The sequence below is a fragment of the Hemibagrus wyckioides genome, linkage group LG22 (genome assembly GCF_019097595.1).
Source record: "Hemibagrus wyckioides isolate EC202008001 linkage group LG22, SWU_Hwy_1.0, whole genome shotgun sequence".
In the NCBI taxonomy this organism is placed as follows: Eukaryota; Metazoa; Chordata; class Actinopteri; order Siluriformes; family Bagridae; genus Hemibagrus; species Hemibagrus wyckioides.
The window spans coordinates 8,790,657-8,815,286 of record NC_080731.1 but is presented as its reverse complement, the minus strand read 5'-3'; the positions used below and the strand labels follow the sequence as shown (position 1 = coordinate 8,815,286).

The window sequence follows — 24,630 nt, the reverse complement described above, 5'->3', positions numbered from 1 at the left end:
CTGCTCTAAGCACCCTTTGAGCCAATGGAGTAAGCCTCTGAGGAATTTCTGCCATTGCAAAGTGGTGACTTCCCTTGAAAGGGAACTACACCAGGTTACATATGTAACCCCGTTCCCTAAGAAGGTGCTGCATCGCTAGTCACACTCCATGTTTTGTTCAAAACGCTTTCCTAACTTTCCCTCTTTTCCTCCTCACCATCAATGGTTAAATTTGCTTACTTTTAAATTGCAACATAGGGGTGTTGTTTCAGAGATCTACAATTGTATTCTGAATTTTTGCGATCAAACAAAGGCTTCTTAGGAAGCAGAGCTGGGATTTCAACTTAATAATGAGTGGAGGTAATTGTTATGAGTGGTTTATGTAATGTCCCATCATGTTCTCTGCTCACACTTATCCAATTTGAGGTCATTTATAGGGTGCGTTTTTCTAAATGTAGACCGTCTCAAATGTTGAGTACAAATGTAACAGATGTTCTAACTCACAGTGTCACCTGTTTTTCCTCTGTCCACAGCTATATCGTTTTTGGTCAAGTTATTGCAGTGCAGTATCCACTATACTGGGAATACATTTGTAGCCCTGTCCCAACTTCTCACTTACAGTGGCTAAAAGAAACAGCTTGAGAAAATTAAATACAGACCTTTAGGTTCAGTCGGACTGGGTGTTTGGTATATTCGCCAATTAAAATGGGCCAGGAAACAGAGTGGGAGAGTTTTTTCTTTTATTTCGTAATTGCCTTATCATTTTTGCTCTGTTTTTATGTCAAATTTAAAAAATGGGATTCAGTTTCTTTCAGATGTTTCAGTTTCTTTTGTCCCTTTCAGTAGACAAGTGTAATTACCCTCCTCCACTTTATTTACACCACTGAGTCTGCAGACACAGTTCTCCTTTCTATGTAATCCTATGTCCAAAAAAAAAAAAGAACCAGTCAAGCAATTTCCACAGTGGAATCAGTGATGTAACAAATCCATAAGAAATTCAGAGCAGAGCATTTCACTGCACATGAACAGATAAAATGTGGTTTTATTGAGAGAAAAAAGTATGAATGTGTGAATATGTAATTTAGACACCTAGTTTTTTAAAGGCATAAACAACTGTGTATTTTATTACTTCCAAAACTAATAAAGCAATTTCACATATTGCGTTTTTAAATTTCAACATGACTAATTCATTCATTTATTTAATCTATAGTAATTGCTTTATCCTGATCAGGGATGCTGTCGATCCAGAACTCATGCTGAGAACACTGGGTGCAAGGTGGGAAAACACCCAGGATGAGACACCAGATGACTGTGTTATATTTGTAAAGTCATAACGTGGCGTTTTATCATCAGACAGCTAGAAAGAGTTGGTTGAAATTCCTAATAAAATATTCATGAGAGTATCCATCACAGTAATTAATTTGATGCAGTGCCGGTCCCAAGCATGGATAAAGATGGGAGGGTTGTGCCAGGAAGAGCATCCAGCATAAAACCTGTGCCAAGTTGTTGTGTGGACCAGTTAGCCCGCTGTGTGTGTGTGTATATATATATATATATATATATATATATATATATATATATATATATATATATATATATATATATATATATATATATATATATTCAGTTATTAACATATTAACTAACATTTGAGAGATTAGCAAGAAGAAAAAAAAGCTGTTGTTAGATTTGTTTTATGAATATTTTTGCACATTTACTTCTATACTTTAATTTATAATAAAAGTTACTAAAATATACTTTTCTGCTTCAAAATGTGAAAATTTAAAAAAAAAAAACTTTACCAAAGAAAGCTTTAATTTGAATTAATAATTTGGGCACTTTTGCCATCTCTGAAGAAATCCATTGAAATAGTCTGCAAAAGCCATCGCTCTTTCAAATTCAAACAAATTTTGCGTATATTTCCTAGATTGCAGAATATGTGAAATCAAAACCCAAACAAAGTGATGAACTTTAGCCTCAGTCACTGCTGAGTGTGAAACAGACCAGTTCCAAGAAATGAGAACGGTAGCTCGTGAGGAACTAGGTCTGAAAGTGAAATTGATTGGACTAAAGGCAGAAACATGGGGAAACACCGATCTGAGCGTATATAAGAGAGAAGGAAACTCGCTCATTCATTCACATCATCAGCAAGCATCAAGAAGAAAATCACTGACAGGATCTTCAGAGCATCGAGTGAGTTGAAGAGCAAGAGGAAAATGAAGTCTGCTGCAGTTTTTGTTGCATTTGCCTGTCTACTTATTCTTCATGTAGAAGGTAAGATTCTTAATCCTCATCTGCACCTCCTTTAACAATCTACAGAATTAAATATTTTTGTAATAACTCAAAATCTACAATTGTCTTCTGTTTGCAGGACAGGCCAGAACCAGTGTAAGGAGGTGTTTGTGTCAGGGTCCTGCGGCTAACGCAGTTCGTCTACAACGTGTTGAAAAGATTGAAGTGTTTCCTGTTAGTGCATCTTGTGAAAATGTGGAAATCATGTAAGTTCAGTCATTACTAATATCCTGAACAATGTAGAATACACGATCATTTAGTTCTATTGAGTTATCTAACTTGTCATTTATCTCTGTAGTGTCACTCTGAAGAACGGAGCAGGAAAAAAATGCTTGAATCCCAAATCTGAATTTACTAAAAAATACATCAATGCAGCTTTAGAAAAAAAGTGAGTATATTTTTTTATTAATTATTGTTATATCTTAATATTGTTCTATGATCTATATAAGAGACAAAACTAAGTTTTAAAATGTTTTCTGTTTTGCAGGAAAGCAGCATAAAGCCTGCAGCGTGTCATTACTGAACAGACGTGGAAGAAGAGTGCAGAGAGACAGATTACTAAAAATATTTAAAATGCTGTGAAAATGTATATATGATATGTATACTGTTTAATTTATGAGTTACTTCTGTGTATTGTTGGATTTGTGTATTTTTTGAAAAAACATGCAGTTGGAAAGCTATTGTTTTTGTATATTAACATACTGAATAATAAAGTCAGCACATAGCAGTGCTTAAAACATCAGAACGCAGTGCAATGTGTTTCTTATTAGCAAGATATCAGCTATATTATTATAAAGTTTGTTTACTCTCAGATTTCTGATCAGTATTTCACTTAAATCCACCTCCACACCTACAGCATGGATATTCTGCAAACTACAGACACATCACTGACACACTGAGTTCAGCAATAAGAAAAACACACCTGTGAAACTTTAGAAAGGATATTAAATGCACCATCTGTTAATTTGCTGTCTGATAAATAATCAGTCATTGGTATTGTTAGCAGTGTTTCACTGCTCCATGTTCATAATAATTCTAAGAGCAGGACATTTGCACACAGCTGATGTTATTGTGTGATATAATGGTGATGTGTGTTTTTGCTGTTTCATAGCTTCAAATTTCCCAGTAGGTCTTTAACTGGGTTGAAATCTGGTGACTAACTTTTTATTATCATCAGATCATCCAGTGAGCCAGAGTGACTGTATATGTGGGTCGTCGTATCAAGGATTTAAAAAAGTGAAGCTAAAATGTCTCTAATGCCCTCTAGATAGATAGATAGATAGATAGATAGATAGATAGATAGATAGATAGATAGATAGATAGATAGATAGATAGATAGATACTTCATTGATCCCGAAGGAAATTCCAAATATCCAGCAGCAATAGAGACAGTAACACAAAGACAGGTTGTAAATTGCACACTGTATATCTTCCATATAGTCAGTATACACAGGGTAATGTGATAACTGACCAGAGGTTACTAGTGCATATTAAGAACAAAAACTACAAGATATATAAGAAGCAAATAAACACAGTATATAAATTACAATTTAAAAGGGGGTGGGGGCACGAATAAGAGAAATTAGGTTAATTGCATATTTTAACTTCTGTTGTATGATTTATTTGAAATTCTGGACACTTTGTATACAGGACACAAACGTGCATATTTATTGACCCAGTTAATTTCCACAGAAAAGAGAATTAATGATGTTTCAGTTTCTTTTGTCCCTTTCAGAAGACAATTACCCTCCTCCACTTTATTTACACCACTGAGTCTTTAAACACAGTTCTCCTTTCTATGTAACCCTATGTCAAAAAAAAAAAAAACCCCAGACAAGCAATTTCCACAGTGGAATCAGTGATGTAACAAATCCATAAGAAATTCAGAGCAGAATATTTCACTCCACATGAACAGATAAAAAGTGATTTTATTGAGAAAAAAGTATGAATGTCTGAATATGTAATTTAGACACCTAGCTTTTAAAGGCATCCCAGTTGTATATTTTATTTCTTCAAATACTAATTCATTCCAATTCATTTATTTATTTAATCTACAGTAATTGCTTTATCCTGATCAGGGATGCTGGGTATATGTAATATATAATAATTGCACATATTATGAGTTAACTTTCAACATGACAAATTCATACATTAATTTAATCCACATTAATTGCTCTATCCTGATCAGGGTCACTGTGGATCCAGAACCCATCCTGGGAACACTGGTTGCAAGTTGGGAAAACACCCCGGGTTAGACGCCAGCTGACTGTGTTATATTTGTAAAGTCATAAGTTGTTATTTTATCATTAGGCAGATGGAAAGAGTTGGTTGGAATTCCTAATAAAGCATAAATGAGAGATCACTTAATATCATCACAGTTATTATCATGTTAACTAACATTTGAGAGATTGGCAAGAAACAAAAACAATTTTTTTAAAATCTTTAACAGAGAATTTTATTTTATGAATAATTGTGCTATAATTTGAATCAATAATTTGGGAACTTTTACCATCTCTGAAGAAATTGAACAAAAAGTCGGCAAAAGCCATCACTCTTTCTAATTCAGACAGATTTTGTGGAAATTAAAACCCAAACAAAGTGATGAACTTTAGCCTCGGTCAATGCTGAGTGTCAAACAGACCAGTTCAAAGAAATGAGAAAGTTAGCTCCTGAGGAACTAGGTCTGAAAGTAAAATTGATTGGACTAAAAGCAGGAACATGGGGAAACACCGATCTGAGCGTATATAAGAGAGAAGGAAACTCGCTCATTCATTCACATCATCAACAATCATCAAGAAGAAAATCACCGACAGGATCTTCAGAGCATCGAGTGAGTTGAAGAGCAAGAGGAAAATGAAGTCTGCTGCAGTTTTTGTTGCATTTGCCTGTCTACTTATTCTTCATGTAGAAGGTAAGATTCTTAATCCTCATCTGCACCTCTATAACGATCTACAGAATTAAACAGATTTGTAATAACTCAAAATCTACAATTGTCTTCTGTTTGCAGGACAGCCCAGTGTCAGTGTAAGGAGGTGTTTGTGTCAGGGTCCTGCGGCTAACGCAGTTCGTCTACAACGTGTTGAAAAGATTGAAGTGTTTCCTGTTAGTGCATCTTGTGAAAATGTGGAAATCATGTAAGTTCAGTCATTACTAATATCCTGAACAATGTAGAATACAAGATCATTTAATTCTATTGAGTTATCTAACTTGTCATTTATCTCTGTAGTGTCACTCTGAAGAACGGAGCAGGAAAAAAATGCTTGAATCCCAAATCTGAATTTACTAAAAAATACATCAATGCAGCTTTAGAAAAAAAGTGAGTATATATTATTTTATTAACTATTGTTATATGTTAACATTGTTTTATTCTCTATATAAGAGACAAAACTAAGTTTTAAAATGTTTTCTGTTTTGCAGGAAAGCAGCATAAAGCCTGCAGCGTGTCATTACTGAACAGACGTGGAAGAAGAGTGCAGAGAGACAGCTTACTAAAAATATTTAAAATGCTGTGAAAATGTATATATGATATGTATACTGTTTAATTTATTATAGTTGCTTCTGTATATTTGGTATATTAACATATTAAATAATAAAGTCAGCACATAACAGTGCTTAAAACATCAGAAAGCAGTGCAGTGTGTTACTTATTAGCAAAAATATTAACCACATCTTTATAAAGTTTGTTTAATCTCAGATTTCTGATCAGTATTTCACTTAACAAATCCACCTCCACACCTACAGCATCAATATTCTGCAAACTACAGACACATCACTGACACACTGAATTCAGCAGTAAGAAAAACACACCTGTGAAACTTTATAAAGGAAATTAAAATCTGTTAATTTGCTCTCTGATAAATAATCAGTCATTGATATTGTTAGCAATGTCTCACTGCTGCATGTTCATAATGATTCTCAGATGTAAATGAGCAGGAAATTTATACACAGTTAATATAATTGTGTGATATGGTGGTGATGTGTGTGTTTTTGCTGTCTCACAGCTCCAAACTTCCCAATAGAGCTTTAACTGGGTTGAAATCTGGTGACTGTAACTTTTTATTATCATCAGATCATCCAGTGAGCCAGAATGACTTTATATGTGGGTTGATGATGTATCAGGGATTGAAAAGTGAAGCTAAAATGTCTCTGAGGCCCTCTAGTGGCTGGCTGTAACACTTCCACAAATTCTATTTAGCATATTTACGTAATAATTCATAAATAATGAATTACTTACTGCTTTGAGATAGCATTTAATGCAACATTTTCAGCTGCATTTCAGGTAAAAGCCCTCAATGTTCATACTACCTGTATGAAAAAGAGGCGTGTTCATTACCAGTGTGGGCGGGGCAAGAGGTAGACACACTGTCCCACCAGCCGTATCTACTGCACATGCACTGACTCCAGTTTTTACAATACGGTGACTTTTAATTCCAGGATTTATAACCACACAATAAGAGTAAATGGCATTATGTTGTCCACTCATATATACAGTCATGGTGATCCCAAGTGTCCTGTGGACGCCCTGGAAAAGAGCACTCCTGTCAGGAGAAACATGTTTCTTTATCGAATAAAGATGTTGTCTTTCAGCTTAAGTATTTTCACAAAGTCACAGTAAACACAGTGTAGCTGTAAAGACAACAAGATGTGCAAAAATAATCAGAGTAATCATAAATCCACCATTTTCTTATATAAATATGAAAAGATTTGCACATATTACAGCTTACCAATATGTATCACTGACTATACCTTAGGATAAAAAAGTATGAAAGTCAGGTTTAAGCAATGATATTTTGTTTAATTACAATGAAGGTTTAAGCATGGGTATATTTTAACATCTGTTGTATGATTTATATGAAATTCTGGACAATTTGTATACAGGACACAAACGTGCATATTTATTGACCCGGTTATTTTCCACAGAAAAGAGAATTAATGATGTTTCAGTTTCTTTTGTCCCTTTCAGAAGACAATTACCCTCCTCCACTTTATTTACACCACTGAGTCTTTAAACACAGTTCTCCTTTCTATGTAACCCTATGTCAAAAAAAAAAACCCCAGGCAAGCAATTTCCACAGTGGAATCAGTGATGTAACAAATCCATAAGAAATTCAGAGCAGAATATTTCACTCCACATGAACAGATAAAAAGTGCTTTTATTGAGAAAAAAGTATGAATGTCTGAATATGTAATTTAGACACCTAGCTTTTAAAGGCATCCCAGTTGTATATTTTATTGCTTTAAAGACTAATAAAGCAAATTAATTTATTTATTTAATCTACAGTAATTGCTTTATCCTGATCAGGGTCACTGTGGATCCAGAACCCATGCTGGGAACACTTGGGGCAAGGTGGGAAAACACCCAGGATGAGACGCCAGATCACTGTGCTATATTTGTAAAGTCATAAGGTGGGTTTTATCATTGGACAGCTAGAAGGAGTTGGTTGAAATCCATAATAAAACATTCATGAGAGATCATTTAATACTATCACAGGTATTATCATGTTAACTAACATTTGAGAGATTACCAAAAAAGAAAAAAAGAAAAAAGAAGCTGTTCTTAGTTCTCTTCAGCGAATGTTCTGACACACTAGTACCTTGGTGAAAGATTCACTAATTTACTATCCAAAACTAAAAGGAAGACATATTTTTCTTTTATGAATATTTAAGTTCATACTTTTCTACTTCAAAATTTGTGGCAATTTTTTTTAAAGCTTAAAAGAACAGACGTGGAAGATGAGTGCAGAGAGACAGCTTACTAAAAATATTTAAAATGCTGTGAAAATGTATATATGATATGTATACTGTTTAATTTATAAGAATTACTTGTGTGTATTGTTGGATTTATATAGTTTTTGAAAAAACATGCAGTTGAAAAGCTATTGTTTTTGTATATTAACATACTAAATAATAAAGTCAGCACACAGCAGTGCTTAAAAACTTCAGAACGCAGTGCAATGTGTTTCTTATTAGCAAGAAATTAACTACATCTTTATAAGTTTGCTCATTCTCAGATTTCTGATCAGTATTTCACTTAACAAATCCACCTCCACACCTACAGCATGGATATTCTGCAAACTATAGAAACATCACTGACACACTGAGTTCAACAACAAGAAAAACACATCTGTGAAACTTTATAAAGGATATCAATGTCCAAGATACCTGCCCGGTATCTTGTCCATCCTTGATACATTCAACTCCTTCTCTGGATATTAATTAAATTTTCAGAAGAGTGAATGTTACCCCATTAACTTTGCAACTTGCAACATCTGGATAGGCCCTTTAAAATCAGGGTGCCAGTTGCGTGCACTGTGAGTGAATGCGCTTCACAATCTCTGCTCTCGCTTGCCTGCATTCCAACACCTGTGCCATGTGGCTCAAGTCCTGCATCTGTCGAGGCAGTGCGGCATGAAAGTTGCAAGTTGAATTCATGGAAATGGAATGAGAGACGGATGAGACCCTTCTCTCGCCCTCTCAGCTGACTCTAATCTCTGCTTTGGCTTTGCGAATTCTCCATCTTTGGAAGTGCTGAAACACTTCCTCCCAAAACTCAGGGGTTAACTTTGGTGGTCACCCACATCAATGATTAGGGCAGTCTGTGTTTGTGCCCTCTGTTTAGGTTGGTGCACCAGATCTTGCCCTAGGTAGAGACCAGATTTCTCTGACTGAGAGCGATTTATACTCCAGAGTGCATGATCAGGAAGCAGGCTTCCTGCTGAGTCTGGGGCTGAGGCCTGGGTAATGGCATCTCCACTATGAAATGCATAAGGTAATTTCTGGCTGGGCAAAAGTGGCTTTGTTCACCTCCGAGCAGTCGTCTCACTGTCCCCTGTGGCTTTCTCTTTTCACCAGCCCCTCTGGAGTTGGATGCCATGGTGCAAATGTAGCCGAGGCTCCGTCTGTAAACTTTCCCCAATAGCTCTAATCAGCCCGGTTTAGCATTTTCTGTAACATTTGCAGAACTGGCACATAAGAGACTGACTGTGACTCAACCTTGTATTCAACTGACATGACAATCAGAAATTCACTCTGAAAATATGATGCTCTTCTGCTTATTGTGGAAAAAGGCTCACCATCTTTGGTCATCGCCAAGATTGGGTTACTGCTTTCAGTATTTTTCTCACTAATGAATCACAGCCATTCAGTCCATGTTCAAGGAGAATTCGCTGAATAGCATGGTAGATTTGTTGAATTATTTCCTGCACAGTTAAATCAGAAACATGCAAAATCACCTGCATTTTGAGAAAGAGTGAGGCTAAATTATGCGCAAATTAACAATGCAATTCATAAAAGTTTTCATTCTCTATATCATTTTCCTCCAAATGTTCATAAATTGGACTACATCCGACTCCAGCAAAACTACACAGCGTGAGTACAAAAACTGCTGTGTTTTTGTTTTTATGGAGACGTGGTCGCCGCCATTCAACTAGCTGGGCTAACCGCGTTTCGTGCCGACAGGAATGCAGCCCTGTGTGGTAAGACTCGCGGTGGTGGTGTGTGTGTTTACATCAACATGGAATGGTGTAAGGACACTGTGCTTGTGTTTAATTACTGTTCATCGCTAGTGGAGTTTGTGACTGTTAGATGCAGACCTTTTTATTTACCCCGGGAATTCACTACCGCTTTCATTTTCGGAGTGTACATTCCACCCAGCACTAATGCTAAGGAGGCTCTGTGTGAGCTCTACGGAGCTATTAGTGAGCTGCAGAATGCTCAGCCCCATGGACTGTTTATTATCACCGGAGATTTCAATCATGCAAATCTCAAAACAGCAGCTGATTGAGAAGCTGAGCCTGCTGGGCCTGAACACCTCTCTCTGCAGCTGGATCCTGGATTTCCTGACTGGGAGACCTCAGTTAGTCCGGATCGGGAACAGGATCTCCAGCACCACCACACTGAGCACAGGAGCTCTTCAGGGCTGTGTGCTCAGTCCACTGCTGTTCACTTTGCTGACTCACGACTGTGCAGCAATGCACAGATCCAACCACATCATTAAGTTCACCAATGACACGACCGTGGTGGGTCTCATAAGCAAGAACAACGAGTCAGCTTACAGAGAGGAGGTGCAGCTGCTAACAGCCTGGTGTAGAGCCAACAACCTGTCCCTGAACGTCGACAAGACTAAAGAGATGGTTGTTGACTTCAGGAGAGCACAGAGTGACCATTCTCCACCTGCTGTTCATCGACAGATCCTCTGTGGAGATCGTCAAGAGCACCAAATTCCTTGGTGTTCATCTGGCAGAGAACTTCACCTGGTCACTCAACACCAGCTCCATCACCAAGAAAGCCCAGCAGCATCTCTACTTCCTGAGGAGGCTGAGGAAAGCCCATCTCCCTTCCCCCATCCTGACTGTGTTCTACAGAGGGACCATCGTTTGGGAACTGCACCATCTCGGATCACAAGACCCTTCAGCGGATAGTGAGAACAGCTGAAAAGATCGTCGGAATCTCTCTCACTTCTATCACGGACATTTATACTGCACGCTGCATCCGCAAAGCAAACAGCATTGTGGATGACCCCACACACCCCTCACACACTCTTCACCCTCCTGCCCTCTGATAAGAGGTACTGGAGCATTCAGGCCCTCACAACCAGACTGTGTAACAGTTTCTTTCCACAAGCCATCAGGCTTCTCAAGGACTGAATTGTACAAAAAACTCTCACACATACACCCAGAACTGTACAAGACTAAAGAGTACTGAACTGTATAAACCTCTCTGTCTCTCTCACACACATACACACACACACTCTCTTTCATCTGTGTGGACACACACACACACACACACATACACCCAGAACTGTACAAGACTAAAGAGTACTGAACTGTACAAAACTCTCTGTCTCTCTCACACACATACACACACACACTCTCTTTCATCTGTGTGGACACACACACATAACTTATATTGTTCACTACTTATTGCACTACCTCAAACCCTGTTATTATTTCATTACGCTGCTATGTTTATATATATGTTGATGCCTATTTCTATTTGCACTACCTCAACTGCTGCTACTCTTTCTTTTTATTCCATTTCATTTTTTTACATTTCATTACACATGTTCTTTTTCTGTTTTGTTTTTGTGTTATCTTTTTGTACCTACTGTTTTTGCACTGTATTGTCTTTTTGCGGAATTGCAGTACATCCAGTGTAGCTTCCATGTTTTAATCTGTAGTGTTTCAACAGCTGAGAGCTTACACTTCCACTGCATGGGTGTTTACATATCATTAATGATAAACCTTGAACTTACAACTGATTAAAATAGCTTACAAACTGTAAACAAAATGAGTGTTCGGTAAAAATCGATTTTTGCTATGTAGCTAGTAATCCACTGGGCGCATTTGACATAAAACTACTTCAGTGTGCCTTTCTATGTTTTTTCCTCTTTCCACACAAGTAGCAAATGAAAATTGTATTTAAGTTTTTTTATGAGCAACACAATGACCCTGAGGTTTATAAACAGGGCAGTGGTGGCTCAAGCGGTTAAGGCTCTGGGTCGTTGACCGGAAGATCAGGGGTTCAAGCCCCAGCACCGCCAAGTTGCCACTGTTGGGCCCTTGAGCAAGGCCCTTAACCCTCTCTGCTCCAGGGGCGCCATATCATGGCTGACCCTGTGCTCTGACCCCAACCTCCATGGATGGGATATGCGAAGAAAGAATTTCACTGTGCTGTAATGTATATGTGACAAATAAAGGCTGTTTTTTCGTTTCAGGTCATCACGAGCATACCTAGTTGTGCCGCCACATGTTTAATTATAATGAAGGTTTAAGCCTGTTTATATTTTTACTTCTGTTTTAAGATTTATATGAAATTCTGGACACTTTGTACACAGGACACAAACATGCATATTTTTGACCCGGTTATTTTCCACAGAAAAGAGAATTAATGATGTTTCAGTTTCTTTTGTCCCTTTCAGAAGACAAGTTTAATTACCCTCCTCCACTTTATTTACACCACTGAGTCTGCAAACACAGTTCTCCTTTCCCTGTAATCCTACTATGTCAAAAATAAACAGATAAAAAGTGATTTTTATTTATAAAACAAAAGTATGAATATGTAATTTAGACACCTAGATTTTAAATGTATCACAGCTGTATATTTTATTGCTTCAAAGACGAATAAAGCAAATTCATATAATTCCATTTCAGTGTGATTTAAATTTCAACATAACTAATTCATTCATTTATATAATCCCCAGCAATTGCTTTATCCTGATCAGGGTCACTGTGGATCCAGAACCCATGCTGGAAACACTTGGTGCAAGGTGGGAAAACACCCAGGATAATACACCAGATCACTGTGCTATATTTGTAAAGTCATGAGGTGGCGTTTTATCATCAGACAGGTAGAAGGAGTTGGTTGAAATTCATAATAAAACATTCATGAGAGATACTATCACAGTTATTATCATGTTAACTAACATTTGAGAGATTAGCAACAAGGAAAAAAAAGCTGTTGTTAGTTTTCTTCAGTGTTCTCACACACTAGTACCTTGGTGAAATATAGACTAATTTACTATCGGAAACTAAAAGGTAGACATATTTTCCTTTTATGAATATTTCTTTGCACATTTACTTCCATACTTTAAGTTATAATAAAAGTTACTAAAATATACTTTTCTACTTCTACTTTCTACAAAATGTCATTTGAATCAGTGATTTGGGCACTTTAACCATCTCTGAAGAAATTCAACAAAATGGTCTGCAAAAGCCATCGCTCTTTCAAATTCAAACAAATTTTGCGTATATTTCCTAGATTGCAGAATATGTGAAATCAAAACCCAAACAAAGCAATGAACTTTAGCCTCAGTCACTGCTGAGTGTGAAACAGACCAGTTCCAAGAAATGAGAACGGTAGCTCGTGAGGAACTAGGTCTGAAAGTGAAATTGATTGGACTAAAAGCAGGAACATGGGGAAACACCAATCTGAGCGTATAAAAGAGGTGGAAACTCGCTCATTCATTCACATCATCAGCAAGCATCAAGAAGAAAATCACTGACAGGATCTTCAGAGCATCGAGTGAGTTGAAGAGCAAGAGGAAAATGAAGTCTGCTGCAGTTTTTGTTGCATTTGCCTGTCTACTTATTCTTCATGTAGAAGGTAAGATTCTTAATCCTCATCTGCACCTCTTTTAATAATCTATAGGATTAAACAGATTTGTAATAACTCAAAATCTACAATTGTCTTCTGTTTGCAGGACAGCCCAGTGTCAGTGTAAGGAGGTGTTTGTGTCAGGGTCCTGCGGCTAACGCAGTTCGTCTACAACGTGTTGAAAAGATTGAAGTGTTTCCTGTTAGTGCATCTTGTGAAAATGTGGAAATCATGTAAGTTCAGTCATTACTAATATCCTGAACAATGTAGAATACAAGATCATTTAGTTCTATTGAGTTATCTAACTTGTCATTTATCTCTGTAGTGTCACTCTGAAGAACGGAGCAGGAAAAAAATGCTTGAATCCCAAATCTGAATTTACTCAGAAATACATCAATGCAGCTTTAGAAAAAATGTGAGTATATTTTTATTAATTATTGTTATATCTTAATATTGTTCTATGATCTATATAAGAGACAAAACTAAGTTTTAAAATGTTTTCTGTTTTGCAGGAAAGCAGCATAAAGCCTGCAGCGTGTCATTACTGAACAGACGTGGAAGAAGAGTGCAGAGAGACAGATTACTAAAAATATTTAAAATGCTGTGAAAATGTATATATGATATGTATACTGTTTAATTTATGAGTTACTTCTGTGTATTGTTGGATTTGTGTAGTTTTTGAAAAAACATGCAGTTGAAAAGCTATTGTTTTTGTATATTAACATACTAAATAATAAAGTCAGCACATAGCAGTGCTTAAAAACTTCAGAACGCAGTGCAATGTGTTTCTTATTAGCAAGATATCAGCTATATTATTATAAAGTTTGCTCATTCTCAGATTTCTGATCAGTATTTCACTTAAATCCACCTCCACACCTACAGCATGGATATTCTGCAAACTATAGAAACATCACTGACACACTGAGTTCAACAATAAGACAAATACACTTGTGAGGATATCAAAAGCACCATCTGTTAATTTGTTCTCTGATAAATCATCAGTCATTGGTTTTGTTGGCAATGTTTCAATGCTGCATGTTTATAATGAAAAAGAGGTATATTCATGACGAGTGTAACCTGAGATTGTGATCTAAAGGGGCACTGAGAAAGCATTTGATAGGGAAGATTATTTATATTTATGGTATTTATTTGTTGTACTAAAAAATTGTCTTGGGTAATAAATTTATTAGCTGGTTGAAATTTACATCACCTCAAGCCAGCATTCAAACAAACATTTTTCCACTGGAGCAAGTCAAGGCTGTCTCCATCTCTATTTGCCTTCTCTCGTTGCGATCCATTACTTTATTTAAGGGTGTCATTAAGAATGGCATCGAACATCAAATATCATTGTATGCAGATTATTTATTGCTCTATGTATCTGATCCTGTATCTGGTCTGTCTGGTATCTTGTCCATCCTTGATGCATTCAGCTCCTTCTCTGGATATAAATTACATTTTCAGAAGAGTGTTACCCCACCTTGCAGCACCGTCAGCAGTAAAACGCCAGAAGCAGCAAATGATGACTTGAAATTTCATCGTGGCTGAAATGAAAGAAAGGAGATGAGTTGGTTGATTCAGTAAATTAGCCCAGGTCAGGATAATCATATTTACGTTGACTGAGCTAACGTTAATATACACTGTTGTTGCTAGGTAACTTCAGACTGTTAGCTCTTTAATGTAGATTAGAAAATTCTGTGTACCATGGAAAACAAGTTCACTTTAAACCACACATTTTCTGTTAGCAATGGATGACAAGCAGACTCATGTTTATGCAGGAAAGACAATTAGTAATGATCAACATTTTCATATAATTACATATTATTTTTTCTGCTTTCTATCTGAAATTGATATTATAAAATAGTGATTTAACACACACAGTTCATAAAAGCTTTTTACTTTTTCTATTCTAAACACCTGTGGTATGGTGGATGTGTCTCTGACAAACGTTCTGCTCAGCAAGTGATTTATTTTACATTTTCAGGTACATTGGTTAGTTTGAAATTAAAGTTTGCTGAACAGTGGAAATCGAGTCTCACAAGTAAGACATTTTTTTTGTTTACATAGCTTACTGTTCTTTTTGACAGAAAAAAGAATAGGCCCTAAATGTATGTTAATGCATTACAAATGCAATCAAAAACATTTTCCTCATTTTGTGTCCCCCCCCCACTTTTCAAACCAAAGTTACACCTTTGCCCCCCAGCAATCATTAGGGCAGTCTGTGTTTGTGCCCTCTGTTCAGGTTGGCTCACCAGATTTCTCTCACTGAGAGTGATTTGTGATTGGGAGCTCGCTCGAACTGCTAGCTCTAATCAGGGGCGTCCTAGCCACGTATGCCATGACCGAGTTCGTCTGTTACTGGTGGCTCTTTATTGGCCTACCTGAGTCTGGCATGTGGCCCTATGTTTTCCCTTCTGGATGGCTCTCTTTGGGAGATTATGATCAGGAGGTACTTCCTCTCTCAGGCACAGGGGGTGATTCTCCATGCCAGCCACAAGATTTGGAACCTCTCAGTCTGGCCCCTCAATTGTAAACAAGATCAACTGTGTGTGTCTGTGTTTGTGTGTGTGTGTGTCCGTGTCCAACTCAGTTCAGTTCTCTGTTGAGACACCTGATTGCCTGAGGGAAGAAGCTGTTCAACAGTCTGGTTGTGTGGGTCCAAATGCTTCGGTACCTTTTGGACATGGCAGAAGTGTGTAGAGTGTGTGTGAGGGGTGTGTGGGGTCATCCACAATGCTGTTTGCTTTGTGGATGCAACGTGTGGAGTAAATGTCCATAATAGAGGGAAAAGAGAGACTCTTGCCTCCAGGGTCTTGCTATCTGAGACAGTGCAGTTCCCAAACCAGGCAGTGATGCAGCTGCTCAGGATGCTCTCGATGGTCCCTCTGTAGAAGGTGGTCAGGATGGGAGGTGAAAGATGAGCCTTCCTCAGACTTCACAGGAAGTAGAGATGCTGCTGTGCTTTCTTAGTGATGGAGCTGGTGTTGAGTGACCAGGTGAGGTCATCTGCTAGGTGAACACCAAATAATTTGGTGCTCTTGATGATCTCCACATTGGACCTGTCGATGTGGAGAATGGTCACTCTGGGCTCTCCTGAAGTCAACAACCATCTTTTTCGTTTTCTCCACATTCAGAGACAGGTTGTTGGATTTACGCCAGGCCATTAGCTGCTTCACCTCCTCTCTGTATGTTGACTCGTCGTTCTTACTGATAAGACCCACCACGGTCGTGTCATCGGTGATCTTAATGATGCGATTGGAGCTGTGCATTGCTGCACAGTCATGAGTCAGCAAAGTGAACAGCAGTGGATTGAGCACACAGCCCTGAGGCACTCCCGTGCTCAGTATGGTGGTGCTGGAGATGCTGTTCCTGATCCGGACTGACTGAGGTCTCCCAGTCAGGATATCCAGGATCCAATTGCAGAGGGAGGTGTTGGTGCCCAGCAGACTCAGCTTCTCGATCTGAGGAATGATTTTGTTGAATGCTGAACTGATGTCTACAAACAGCATTTGTACATAAGTGTCTTTATTGTCCAGGTGTGTGAGGGCCAGATGGAGGGTTGTGGTGATGGCATCATCTGTGGAGTGATTTAGACGATACCCAAACTGCATGGGGTCTAGTGATGGTTGCAGCAGGTCCTTTATATGCCTCATGATGAGCCTCTCGAAGCATTTCATGATGATGGGTGTGAGTGCAATAGGACTGTAGTCGATGAGACAGGGCACTGGAGACTTCTTCGGCATGGGGACCATGTTGGTGGTCTTTAGGCATGTTGGGACGACTGTGCTGCTCAGGGAGATGTTGAAGATGTCAGTGAAGACATCCGCAAGCTGTTCTGCACATTCCCTTAGCAACCTGCCAGGAATTTGTCTGGTCCAGAAGCTTTCCGTGGGTTAACTCTGGGTAGAGTTTTCCTTACGTCGGCTGTGGTGAGACAGAGAACCTGGTCCTCTGGAGGAGGGATGGTCTTCCTTGCTGTCACGTCATTCTGTGCCTCAAATCGAGCGTAGAAGCTGTTCAGCGCATCTGGAAGGAAGGCATCACTGTCACAGGCAGGTGAAGCTGGCCTGTAGTTGGTGATGGACTGGATACCCTGCCACATGTGCCGAGTGTCACCGCTGCTCTGGAAGTGGCCATGGATTCTCTGGGAGTGTGCACGGTTTGCCTACCTGATGGCTCGAGACATTTTGGCCCGTGCTGTTCTTAGGGCATCCTTGTCTTATCCTTATAGATTGGCATGATTCCACACAGAGCTTAAGACACCACTAGTACAAGGACCATTCCCTTAGCATCAGCTATGTTGCAGAGTCTTGTTAACTTCTCAGGGAACCGAGTTACCTATGTAGTTACAAATGTGGTGTAGTTTTCTTGACTTATACTCAGAGGGATTTTTTAACAGTTTTGCCAATCTATTGTTGCTGTATGGGCTATGTGCCGACCACCTTTTTTAGATTTTTTCAAGTTAGGCATTTTGTTGAAAAGTGTATTCCTAACTTTCATCCTCACCATCAATTTGCGTACTTTAAAATTGCAACATGGAGGTGCTGTTTCAGAGATCTACAATTGTATTCTGAATTTTTGTGATCAAACCAAATCCTAAACAAAGGCTGCTTGGGAAGGAGACCTGGGACTTCAAATTAATAATGAGTGGATAGTTTTGTGAGTAGTTTATGTAATATCTCATCATTTGCTCGGATTGCACTTATCCAGTTAAAGGTCATGTGTTTTTCAAAATATAGACTGTCTTCAATTTACTCACATGTTGATCACAAATGTCACAGATGTTCACTCACAGTGTCACCTGAGTCACATGTTTTTCCTCTGTCCACTACTATATAATTTCTGGTCAAGTTATTGCAGAATAGTGTCCATTATACTGGGAATACATTTGCAGCCTTGCCTTTAGACTTCCAGATGAGGCATCCCAGTTAAACTCTATGCAAAAGGAAGTTATTAGTTTCAGATCAGTCTCTTTCTTCCATTCCACCTTCTCACTCACAGGTTTAAGCTTTGATATTTTGTTTCATTATAAGTAAGGTTTAAGCATGTGTATATTTTAACTTCTGATGTATGATTTATATGAAATTCTGAACACTTTGTACACAAGACACAAACATGCATATTTTTTTTTATAAATTGCAACATAGGGGTGTTGTTTGAGAGATCTACAATTGTATTCTGAATTTTTGCGATCAAGCAAAGGCTTTTTGGAAGCGGAGCTGGGACTTCAACTTAATAATGAGTGGAGGTAATTGTTATGAGTGGTTTATGTAATGTCCCATCATGTTCTCTGCTCACACTTATCCAATTTGAGGTCATTTGAGGACAGTATTGGCTGAAGCTATTCCTTTGGGTCTGCATCACCTGAGACCATTTCAGGTCTGGCTCAGGAGCAGTTGTTTTTCAACCCTGCAGATACTCTATTCATGGTCACAAGGGTTACATGTCATGAGCTTTGTACCCTTCTTATGTGGATAGACCCTGGTTTCACACCTCGGGTCCCACTCTTAGGGCATTTCATCGTCACATGGCTCTTTCGATGGATACCTCCCTCTAGGGTTGGGGAGCAGTCCTAGACATCCACTGCCATGGCATTTGGGAGGACTCCTGTCTCTCATGGCACACAGATTGCCTGAAGATTGGGGCTGTGTTTCTAGTGCTGAAGCACTTCCTCCCAAAACTCATGGTCTAACTTTGGTTGTCCCCTTCATCAATCATTAGAGCAGACTGTGTTTGCTCCCTCTGTTCAGGTTGGCTCACCCGATCTTAACCTAGGTAGAGACCAGATTTCTCTCACTGAGAGTGATTTATACTCCAGAGTACTTGATCTGGAAGCAGGCTTCTTGCTGAGGCAGGGGCTGAGGCCCGGGGAATGGCATCTCCACCCAGAGGTGGAAGAATGCATATGGCAATTTTTGCCTGGGCTTTGCCTGGGAATGTGGCTTTCTTCACCTCTGAGGAGTCATCCCACTGTCCCCTGTGACGTTCTCTTTTCACCAGCCCCTCTGGAGCTGAATGCTTTGCTATGCTTCCTCCTGTGACCTCTCAGCTGCTCTAAGCACCCTTTGAGCCAATGGAGTAAGCCTCTGAGGAATTTCTGCCATTGCAAAGTGGTGACTTCCCTTGAAAGGGAACTACACCAGGTTACATATGTAACCCCGTTCCCTAAGAAGGTGCTGCATCGCTAGTCACACTCCATGTTTTGTTCAAAACGCTTTCCTAACTTTCCCTCTTTTCCTCCTCACCATCAATGGTTAAATTTGCTTACTTTTAAATTGCAACATAGGGGTGTTGTTTCAGAGATCTACAATTGTATTCTGAATTTTTGCGATCAAACAAAGGCTTCTTAGGAAGCAGAGCTGGGATTTCAACTTAATAATGAGTGGAGGTAATTGTTATGAGTGGTTTATGTAATGTCCCATCATGTTCTCTGCTCACACTTATCCAATTTGAGGTCATTTATAGGGTGCGTTTTTTTCTAAATGTAGACCGTCTCAAATGTTGAGTACAAATGTAACAGATGTTCTAACTCACAGTGTCACCTGTTTTTCCTCTGTCCACAGCTATATCATTTTTGGTCAAGTTATTGCAGTGCAGTATCCACTATACTGGGAATACATTTGTAGCCCTGTCCCAACTTCTCACTTACAGTGGCTAAAAGAAACAGCTTGAGAAAATTAAATACAGACTTTAGGTTCAGTCGGACTGGGTGTTTGGTATATTCGCCAATTAAAATGGGTTTTTCTTTTTATTTCTTAATTGCCTTATCATTTTATTTTGCTCTGTTTTTATGTCAAATTTAAAAAATGGGATTTTGTAATGTTAACCATTATGTGACTCATATATGCTACCAATAAAAATACTTTGCAAGAAAAAATCACTGTAAGATTTAAGCTTTGATATTTTATTTCATTATAATGAAGGTTTGCGCATGGGTATATTTTAACTTCTGTTGTATGATGTATATGAAATTCTGGACAATTCGTATACTGGACACAAACGTGTATATTTTTGACCCGGTTATTTTCCACAGAAAAGAGAATTAATGATGTTTCAGTTTCTTTTGTCCCTTTCAGGAGGCACATGTATTTACCCTCCTCCACTTTATTTACACCACTGAGTCTGCAAACACAGTTCTCCTTTCTCTGTAATCCTACTATGTCAAAAAAAAAAAAAAAAAACCCCAGACAATTTCCACAGTGGTATCAGTGATGTAATGTCCCTATGAAATTCAGAACATTTCACATATAGTGATTTAATTAATAACATGACTAATTAATTTATTTATTCAATCTATTCAATTTATTTATTCCCATGCTGGGAACACTGGGTGGGAAAACACCCCAGATGAGATGCCAGATGACTGTGCTAGATTTGTCATAAGTTGTCATTTTATCATCAGGCAGCTTGAAAGAGTTGGTTGGAATTCCTAATAAAGCATTAATGAGAGATCATTTAATATCATCACAGTTATTATCATGCTAACTAACACTTGAGAGATTAGCAAGAAAAGCAATTTAGCAATTTTTTTAAACCTTTAACAGAGAATTTTATTCTATAAATAATTGTGCTTTAATTTGAATCAGTAATTTGGGCACTTTTACCATCTCTGATGAAATCGAACAAAAAAAATCGGCAAAAGCCATCGCTCTTTCAAATTCAGACAAATTTTGTGTATATTTCCTAGATTGCAGACTCTGTGGAAATTAAAACCCAAACAAAGTGATGAACTTTAGCCTCGGTCAATGCTGAGTGTCAAACAGACCAGTTCAAAGAAATGAGAAAGTTAGCTCCTGAGGAAGTATGACTGAAAGTAAAATTGATTGGACTAAAAGCAGAAACATGGGGAAACACCAATCTGAGCGTATAAAAGAGGTGGAAACTCGCTCATTCATTCACATCATCAGCAAGCATCAAGAAGAAAATCACTGACAGGATCTTCAGAGCATCGAGTGAGTTGAAGAGCAAGAGGAAAATGAAGTCTGCTGCAGTTTTTGTTGCATTTGCCTGTCTACTTATTCTTCATGTAGAAGGTAAGATTCTTAATCCTCATCTGCACCTCTTTTAATAATCTATAGGATTAAACAGATTTGTAATAACTCAAAATCTACAATTGTCTTCTGTTTGCAGGACAGGCCAGTGTCAGCATAAGGAGGTGTTTGTGTCAGGGTCCTGCGGCTAACGCAGTTCGTCTACAACGTGTTGAAAAGATTGAAGTGTTTCCTGTTAGTGCATCTTGTGAAAATGTGGAAATCATGTAAGTTCAGTCATTACTAATATCCTGAACAATGTAGAATACAAGATCATTTAGTTCTATTGAGTTATCTAACTTGTCATTTATCTCTGTAGTGTCACTCTGAAGAACGGAGCAGGAAAAAAATGCTTGAATCCCAAATCTGAATTTACTCAGAAATACATCAATGCAGCTTTAGAAAAAATGTGAGTATATTTTTATTAATTATTGTTATATCTTAATATTGTTCTATGATCTATATAAGAGACAAAACTAAGTTTTAAAATGTTTTCTGTTTTGCAGGAGTGCAGCATAAAGCCTGCAGCGTGTCATTACTGAACAGACGTGGAAGAAGAGTGCAGAGAGACAGCTTACAATGTTTCAGATTAAAAAAAATTTAAGATTAAAATATTTAAAATGTTGTAAAAAGTTATATATGATATGTATACTGTTAAATTTATGATATATTTCTGTATATTGTTGGATCTATGCAGTTATTAAAAGCTAGTGTTTTTGTATATTAACATACTAAGTAATAAAGTCAGCACATAGCAGTGCTTAAAAACTTCAGAAATCAGTGCAATGTGTTTCTTATTAGCAAGATATCAGCTATACTTTTTATAAAGTTTGCTCATTCTCATATTTCTGATTAGTATTTCACTTACCAAATCCACCTACATTCAAGTATTTTTCTGGATATCTGGATATGCCCTTCAAAATCACTCCCTCTGGATATAGGTACCTTGATATTAATGTGAAACAAACATTCTCAGGTCTTTACTTTGCAAACCTTACCCCACTCGTGACCAAAATGAAGTCTGATCTTCAGAGATGGAATAGTCTGAGTTGAGTGACCTCATTTGTATGGTGGAAGTTAGAAGCCCAGTCATGTTCTCCCTCATCCTCTATATCTGACCTTATGTATTCTTCTCTTCCAAAAATGTATTTGTGTTTTAAAAATTCTGTTGTGTTTAACACTTTAAAAATCTGGTAACAATTTAGAAAATATTTTAAGTTTTGTAACGGTTTCGACTTTAGGTCCACAATGTAACAGTCACTTTTACTTCAGCATCACATTACTTCAGCTTCTTTGTCTTCAGGAAGCACTCTGTGTGTGTTGGTGTCAATTGTCTGTCTTAATGTTTAAGACTAGGGCAGAAGAAGACTAGACCTTGCTTTTTTATCATGGCAAGCGGTTGGCTCTCAATGGTGCCAGTTGCGTGCACTGCGAGTGAATGCTCTTCACAATGTCTGCTCTCGCTTGCCTGCATTCCAACACCTATGCCATGTGGCTCAAGTCCTGCATCTGTCGAGGCAGTGCGGCAGCTTTGGTCATGAAGGTTGCAGGTTGAGTTAATGGAAATGGCATTAGAGATGGATGAGATCCTTCTCTCACCCTCTCGGCTGACTCTAATGCCTCTCCGGGAGCCTGCTTTGTGTTTTCTCCATCTTTGGCAATTTCTCCTGACCCGAACAAGTAATTATTATTGTTTGCATCAGACTCTGTGGAGCTTGATGTGGGCAACAAGGAGCAAGCAGCAGTCTAATTGCCACCATATTCTGCGGTTTTTGAAAAGCTCCTGGATGTGATAACTCTTGATTTTGCTGAGTATAGCTTAGATTGTCTGTGCAGTGTAAAATTGGGGCAGCCAGCCAGCACTTAGGGCCAGGCCCACCAGTCAATGGAGGACTTTGGTTCCCAAGAAGGACCAGGGTGACTCCCAATTTTAGACCCTTTTAGGGTCACAAGGGTTACATGTCACGAGCTTCGTACCCTTCTTATGTGGACAGACTCCGGTTTCACATCTTGGGTCCCACTCTTAGGGCGTGTCATCGTTACAAACTTTTATCGATGGATGTCTCCCTTTTGGGTTGGGGAATGGTCCTAGATGGCCACTGTGCCCATAGCATTTGGGAGGTGTCCTGTCTCTCATGGCACACAGATTGCCTGCTGATTGGGGCTGTGTTTCTACTGCTGATACACTTACTGTGTCACTGGCCACACTCCAGGCAACCACTTCAGTCTCCTTCTTCTTCAGAGAAGACTGATAAGATCGGTCTCCTTCTTCTTCAGAGGAAGTCCTCTACTCCACCTTCTCACTCACAGGTTTAAGCTTTGATATTTTGTTATCATTATAATTAAGGTTTAAGCATGTGTAAATTTTAACTTCTGTTGTATGATTTATATGAAATTCTGGACACTTTGTGCACAGGACACAAACATGCATATTTTTGACCCGGTTATTTTCCACAGAAAAGAGAATTAATGATGTTTCAGTTTCTTTTGTCCCTTTCAGGAGACACATGTATTTACCCTCCTCCACTTTATTTACACCACTGAGTCTGCAAACACAGTTCTCCTTTCTCTGTAATCCTACTATGTCAAAAAAAAAAAAAACCCAGACAAGCAATTTCCACAGTGGAATCAGTGATGTAACAAATCCATAAGAAATTCAGAACATTTCACATATTGTGATTTAAATATCTACCTGACAAATTCATTAATTTATTTAATCTACATAATTGTAATTGTTTTAACCTGATCATGGATGGTGTGGGTCCAGAACCCATGTTGGTTGCAAGGTGGAAAAGCACCCCAGATGAGACCCCAGATCACTGTGTTATTTGTAAAGTCATAAGGTGGCATTTTCTCATCAGGTAGCTAGAAGGAGTTGGTTGAAATTCCTGAATTTGAATTTGTCTTCCACACTGGCGGCACGGTGGCTTAGTGGTTGGCACGTTCGCCTCACCTCGCCTTCGAGTCTTGCTCCCGCTCACTGTGTGTGTGTGGAGTTTGCATGTTCTCCCCGTGCTTGGTGGGTTTCCTCCGGGTGCTCCGGTTTCCTCCCACAGTCCAAAGACATGCTTCTAGGCTGATTGGAGTCTCTAAATTGCCTGTAGTGTGTGATTGCGTGAGTGAATGAGTGTGTGTGGGTGCCCGGTGATGGGTTGGCACTCCGTCTAAGGTGAATCCTGCCTTGATGCCTGATGATGCCTGAGATGATGCTCCCCGTGACCCGAGAATAGATCGGATA

General features: G+C 38.5%; 4 protein-coding genes across 4 annotated transcripts; all 4 read left to right on the top strand.

The window, feature by feature from the left end:
• The first annotated feature begins 2,102 nt into the window (after positions 1 to 2,102).
• On the top strand, positions 2,103 to 3,002 carry LOC131343522 (C-X-C motif chemokine 11-6-like). Its single transcript, XM_058375264.1, has 4 exons — positions 2,103 to 2,253; positions 2,351 to 2,477; positions 2,570 to 2,659; positions 2,759 to 3,002. The coding sequence occupies exons 1-4, from the start codon at positions 2,196 to 2,198 to the stop codon at positions 2,769 to 2,771; spliced, it is 288 nt and encodes a 95-aa protein (XP_058231247.1). The 5' UTR covers positions 2,103 to 2,195; the 3' UTR covers positions 2,772 to 3,002.
• A 2,056-nt stretch (positions 3,003 to 5,058) lies between these two features.
• LOC131343608 (C-X-C motif chemokine 11-6-like) lies at positions 5,059 to 5,883 on the top strand. The gene is made up of 4 exons (XM_058375420.1): positions 5,059 to 5,182; positions 5,279 to 5,405; positions 5,498 to 5,587; positions 5,689 to 5,883. The coding sequence occupies exons 1-4, from the start codon at positions 5,125 to 5,127 to the stop codon at positions 5,699 to 5,701; spliced, it is 288 nt and encodes a 95-aa protein (XP_058231403.1). The 5' UTR covers positions 5,059 to 5,124; the 3' UTR covers positions 5,702 to 5,883.
• Positions 5,884 to 13,249: 7,366 nt separating this feature from the next.
• LOC131343580 (C-X-C motif chemokine 11-6-like) lies at positions 13,250 to 14,098 on the top strand. The gene is made up of 4 exons (XM_058375375.1): positions 13,250 to 13,374; positions 13,472 to 13,598; positions 13,691 to 13,780; positions 13,878 to 14,098. Exons 1-4 carry the CDS (start codon positions 13,317 to 13,319, stop codon positions 13,888 to 13,890), a joined length of 288 nt encoding a protein of 95 aa, XP_058231358.1. The 5' UTR covers positions 13,250 to 13,316; the 3' UTR covers positions 13,891 to 14,098.
• A 7,146-nt stretch (positions 14,099 to 21,244) lies between these two features.
• On the top strand, positions 21,245 to 22,121 carry LOC131343517 (C-X-C motif chemokine 11-6-like). The gene is made up of 4 exons (XM_058375258.1): positions 21,245 to 21,395; positions 21,493 to 21,619; positions 21,712 to 21,801; positions 21,899 to 22,121. The coding sequence occupies exons 1-4, from the start codon at positions 21,338 to 21,340 to the stop codon at positions 21,909 to 21,911; spliced, it is 288 nt and encodes a 95-aa protein (XP_058231241.1). The 5' UTR covers positions 21,245 to 21,337; the 3' UTR covers positions 21,912 to 22,121.
• Positions 22,122 to 24,630: the final 2,509 nt, after the last annotated feature.

Excerpts from the sequence above, each read along its gene's own strand:
- LOC131343522 (XM_058375264.1), top strand. The coding sequence starts at position 2,196 with ATGAAGTCTGCTGCAGTTTTTGTTGCATTTGCCTGTCTACTTATTCTT. Across the intron at positions 2,254-2,350 it reads ACTTATTCTTCATGTAGAAG|GACAGGCCAGAACCAGTGTA; the intron begins GTAAGATTCTTA and ends TTCTGTTTGCAG. Across the intron at positions 2,478-2,569 it reads TGTGAAAATGTGGAAATCAT|TGTCACTCTGAAGAACGGAG; the intron begins GTAAGTTCAGTC and ends TTATCTCTGTAG.
- LOC131343608 (XM_058375420.1), top strand. The coding sequence starts at position 5,125 with ATGAAGTCTGCTGCAGTTTTTGTTGCATTTGCCTGTCTACTTATTCTT. Across the intron at positions 5,183-5,278 it reads ACTTATTCTTCATGTAGAAG|GACAGCCCAGTGTCAGTGTA; the intron begins GTAAGATTCTTA and ends TTCTGTTTGCAG. Across the intron at positions 5,406-5,497 it reads TGTGAAAATGTGGAAATCAT|TGTCACTCTGAAGAACGGAG; the intron begins GTAAGTTCAGTC and ends TTATCTCTGTAG.
- LOC131343580 (XM_058375375.1), top strand. The coding sequence starts at position 13,317 with ATGAAGTCTGCTGCAGTTTTTGTTGCATTTGCCTGTCTACTTATTCTT. Across the intron at positions 13,375-13,471 it reads ACTTATTCTTCATGTAGAAG|GACAGCCCAGTGTCAGTGTA; the intron begins GTAAGATTCTTA and ends TTCTGTTTGCAG. Across the intron at positions 13,599-13,690 it reads TGTGAAAATGTGGAAATCAT|TGTCACTCTGAAGAACGGAG; the intron begins GTAAGTTCAGTC and ends TTATCTCTGTAG.
- LOC131343517 (XM_058375258.1), top strand. The coding sequence starts at position 21,338 with ATGAAGTCTGCTGCAGTTTTTGTTGCATTTGCCTGTCTACTTATTCTT. Across the intron at positions 21,396-21,492 it reads ACTTATTCTTCATGTAGAAG|GACAGGCCAGTGTCAGCATA; the intron begins GTAAGATTCTTA and ends TTCTGTTTGCAG. Across the intron at positions 21,620-21,711 it reads TGTGAAAATGTGGAAATCAT|TGTCACTCTGAAGAACGGAG; the intron begins GTAAGTTCAGTC and ends TTATCTCTGTAG.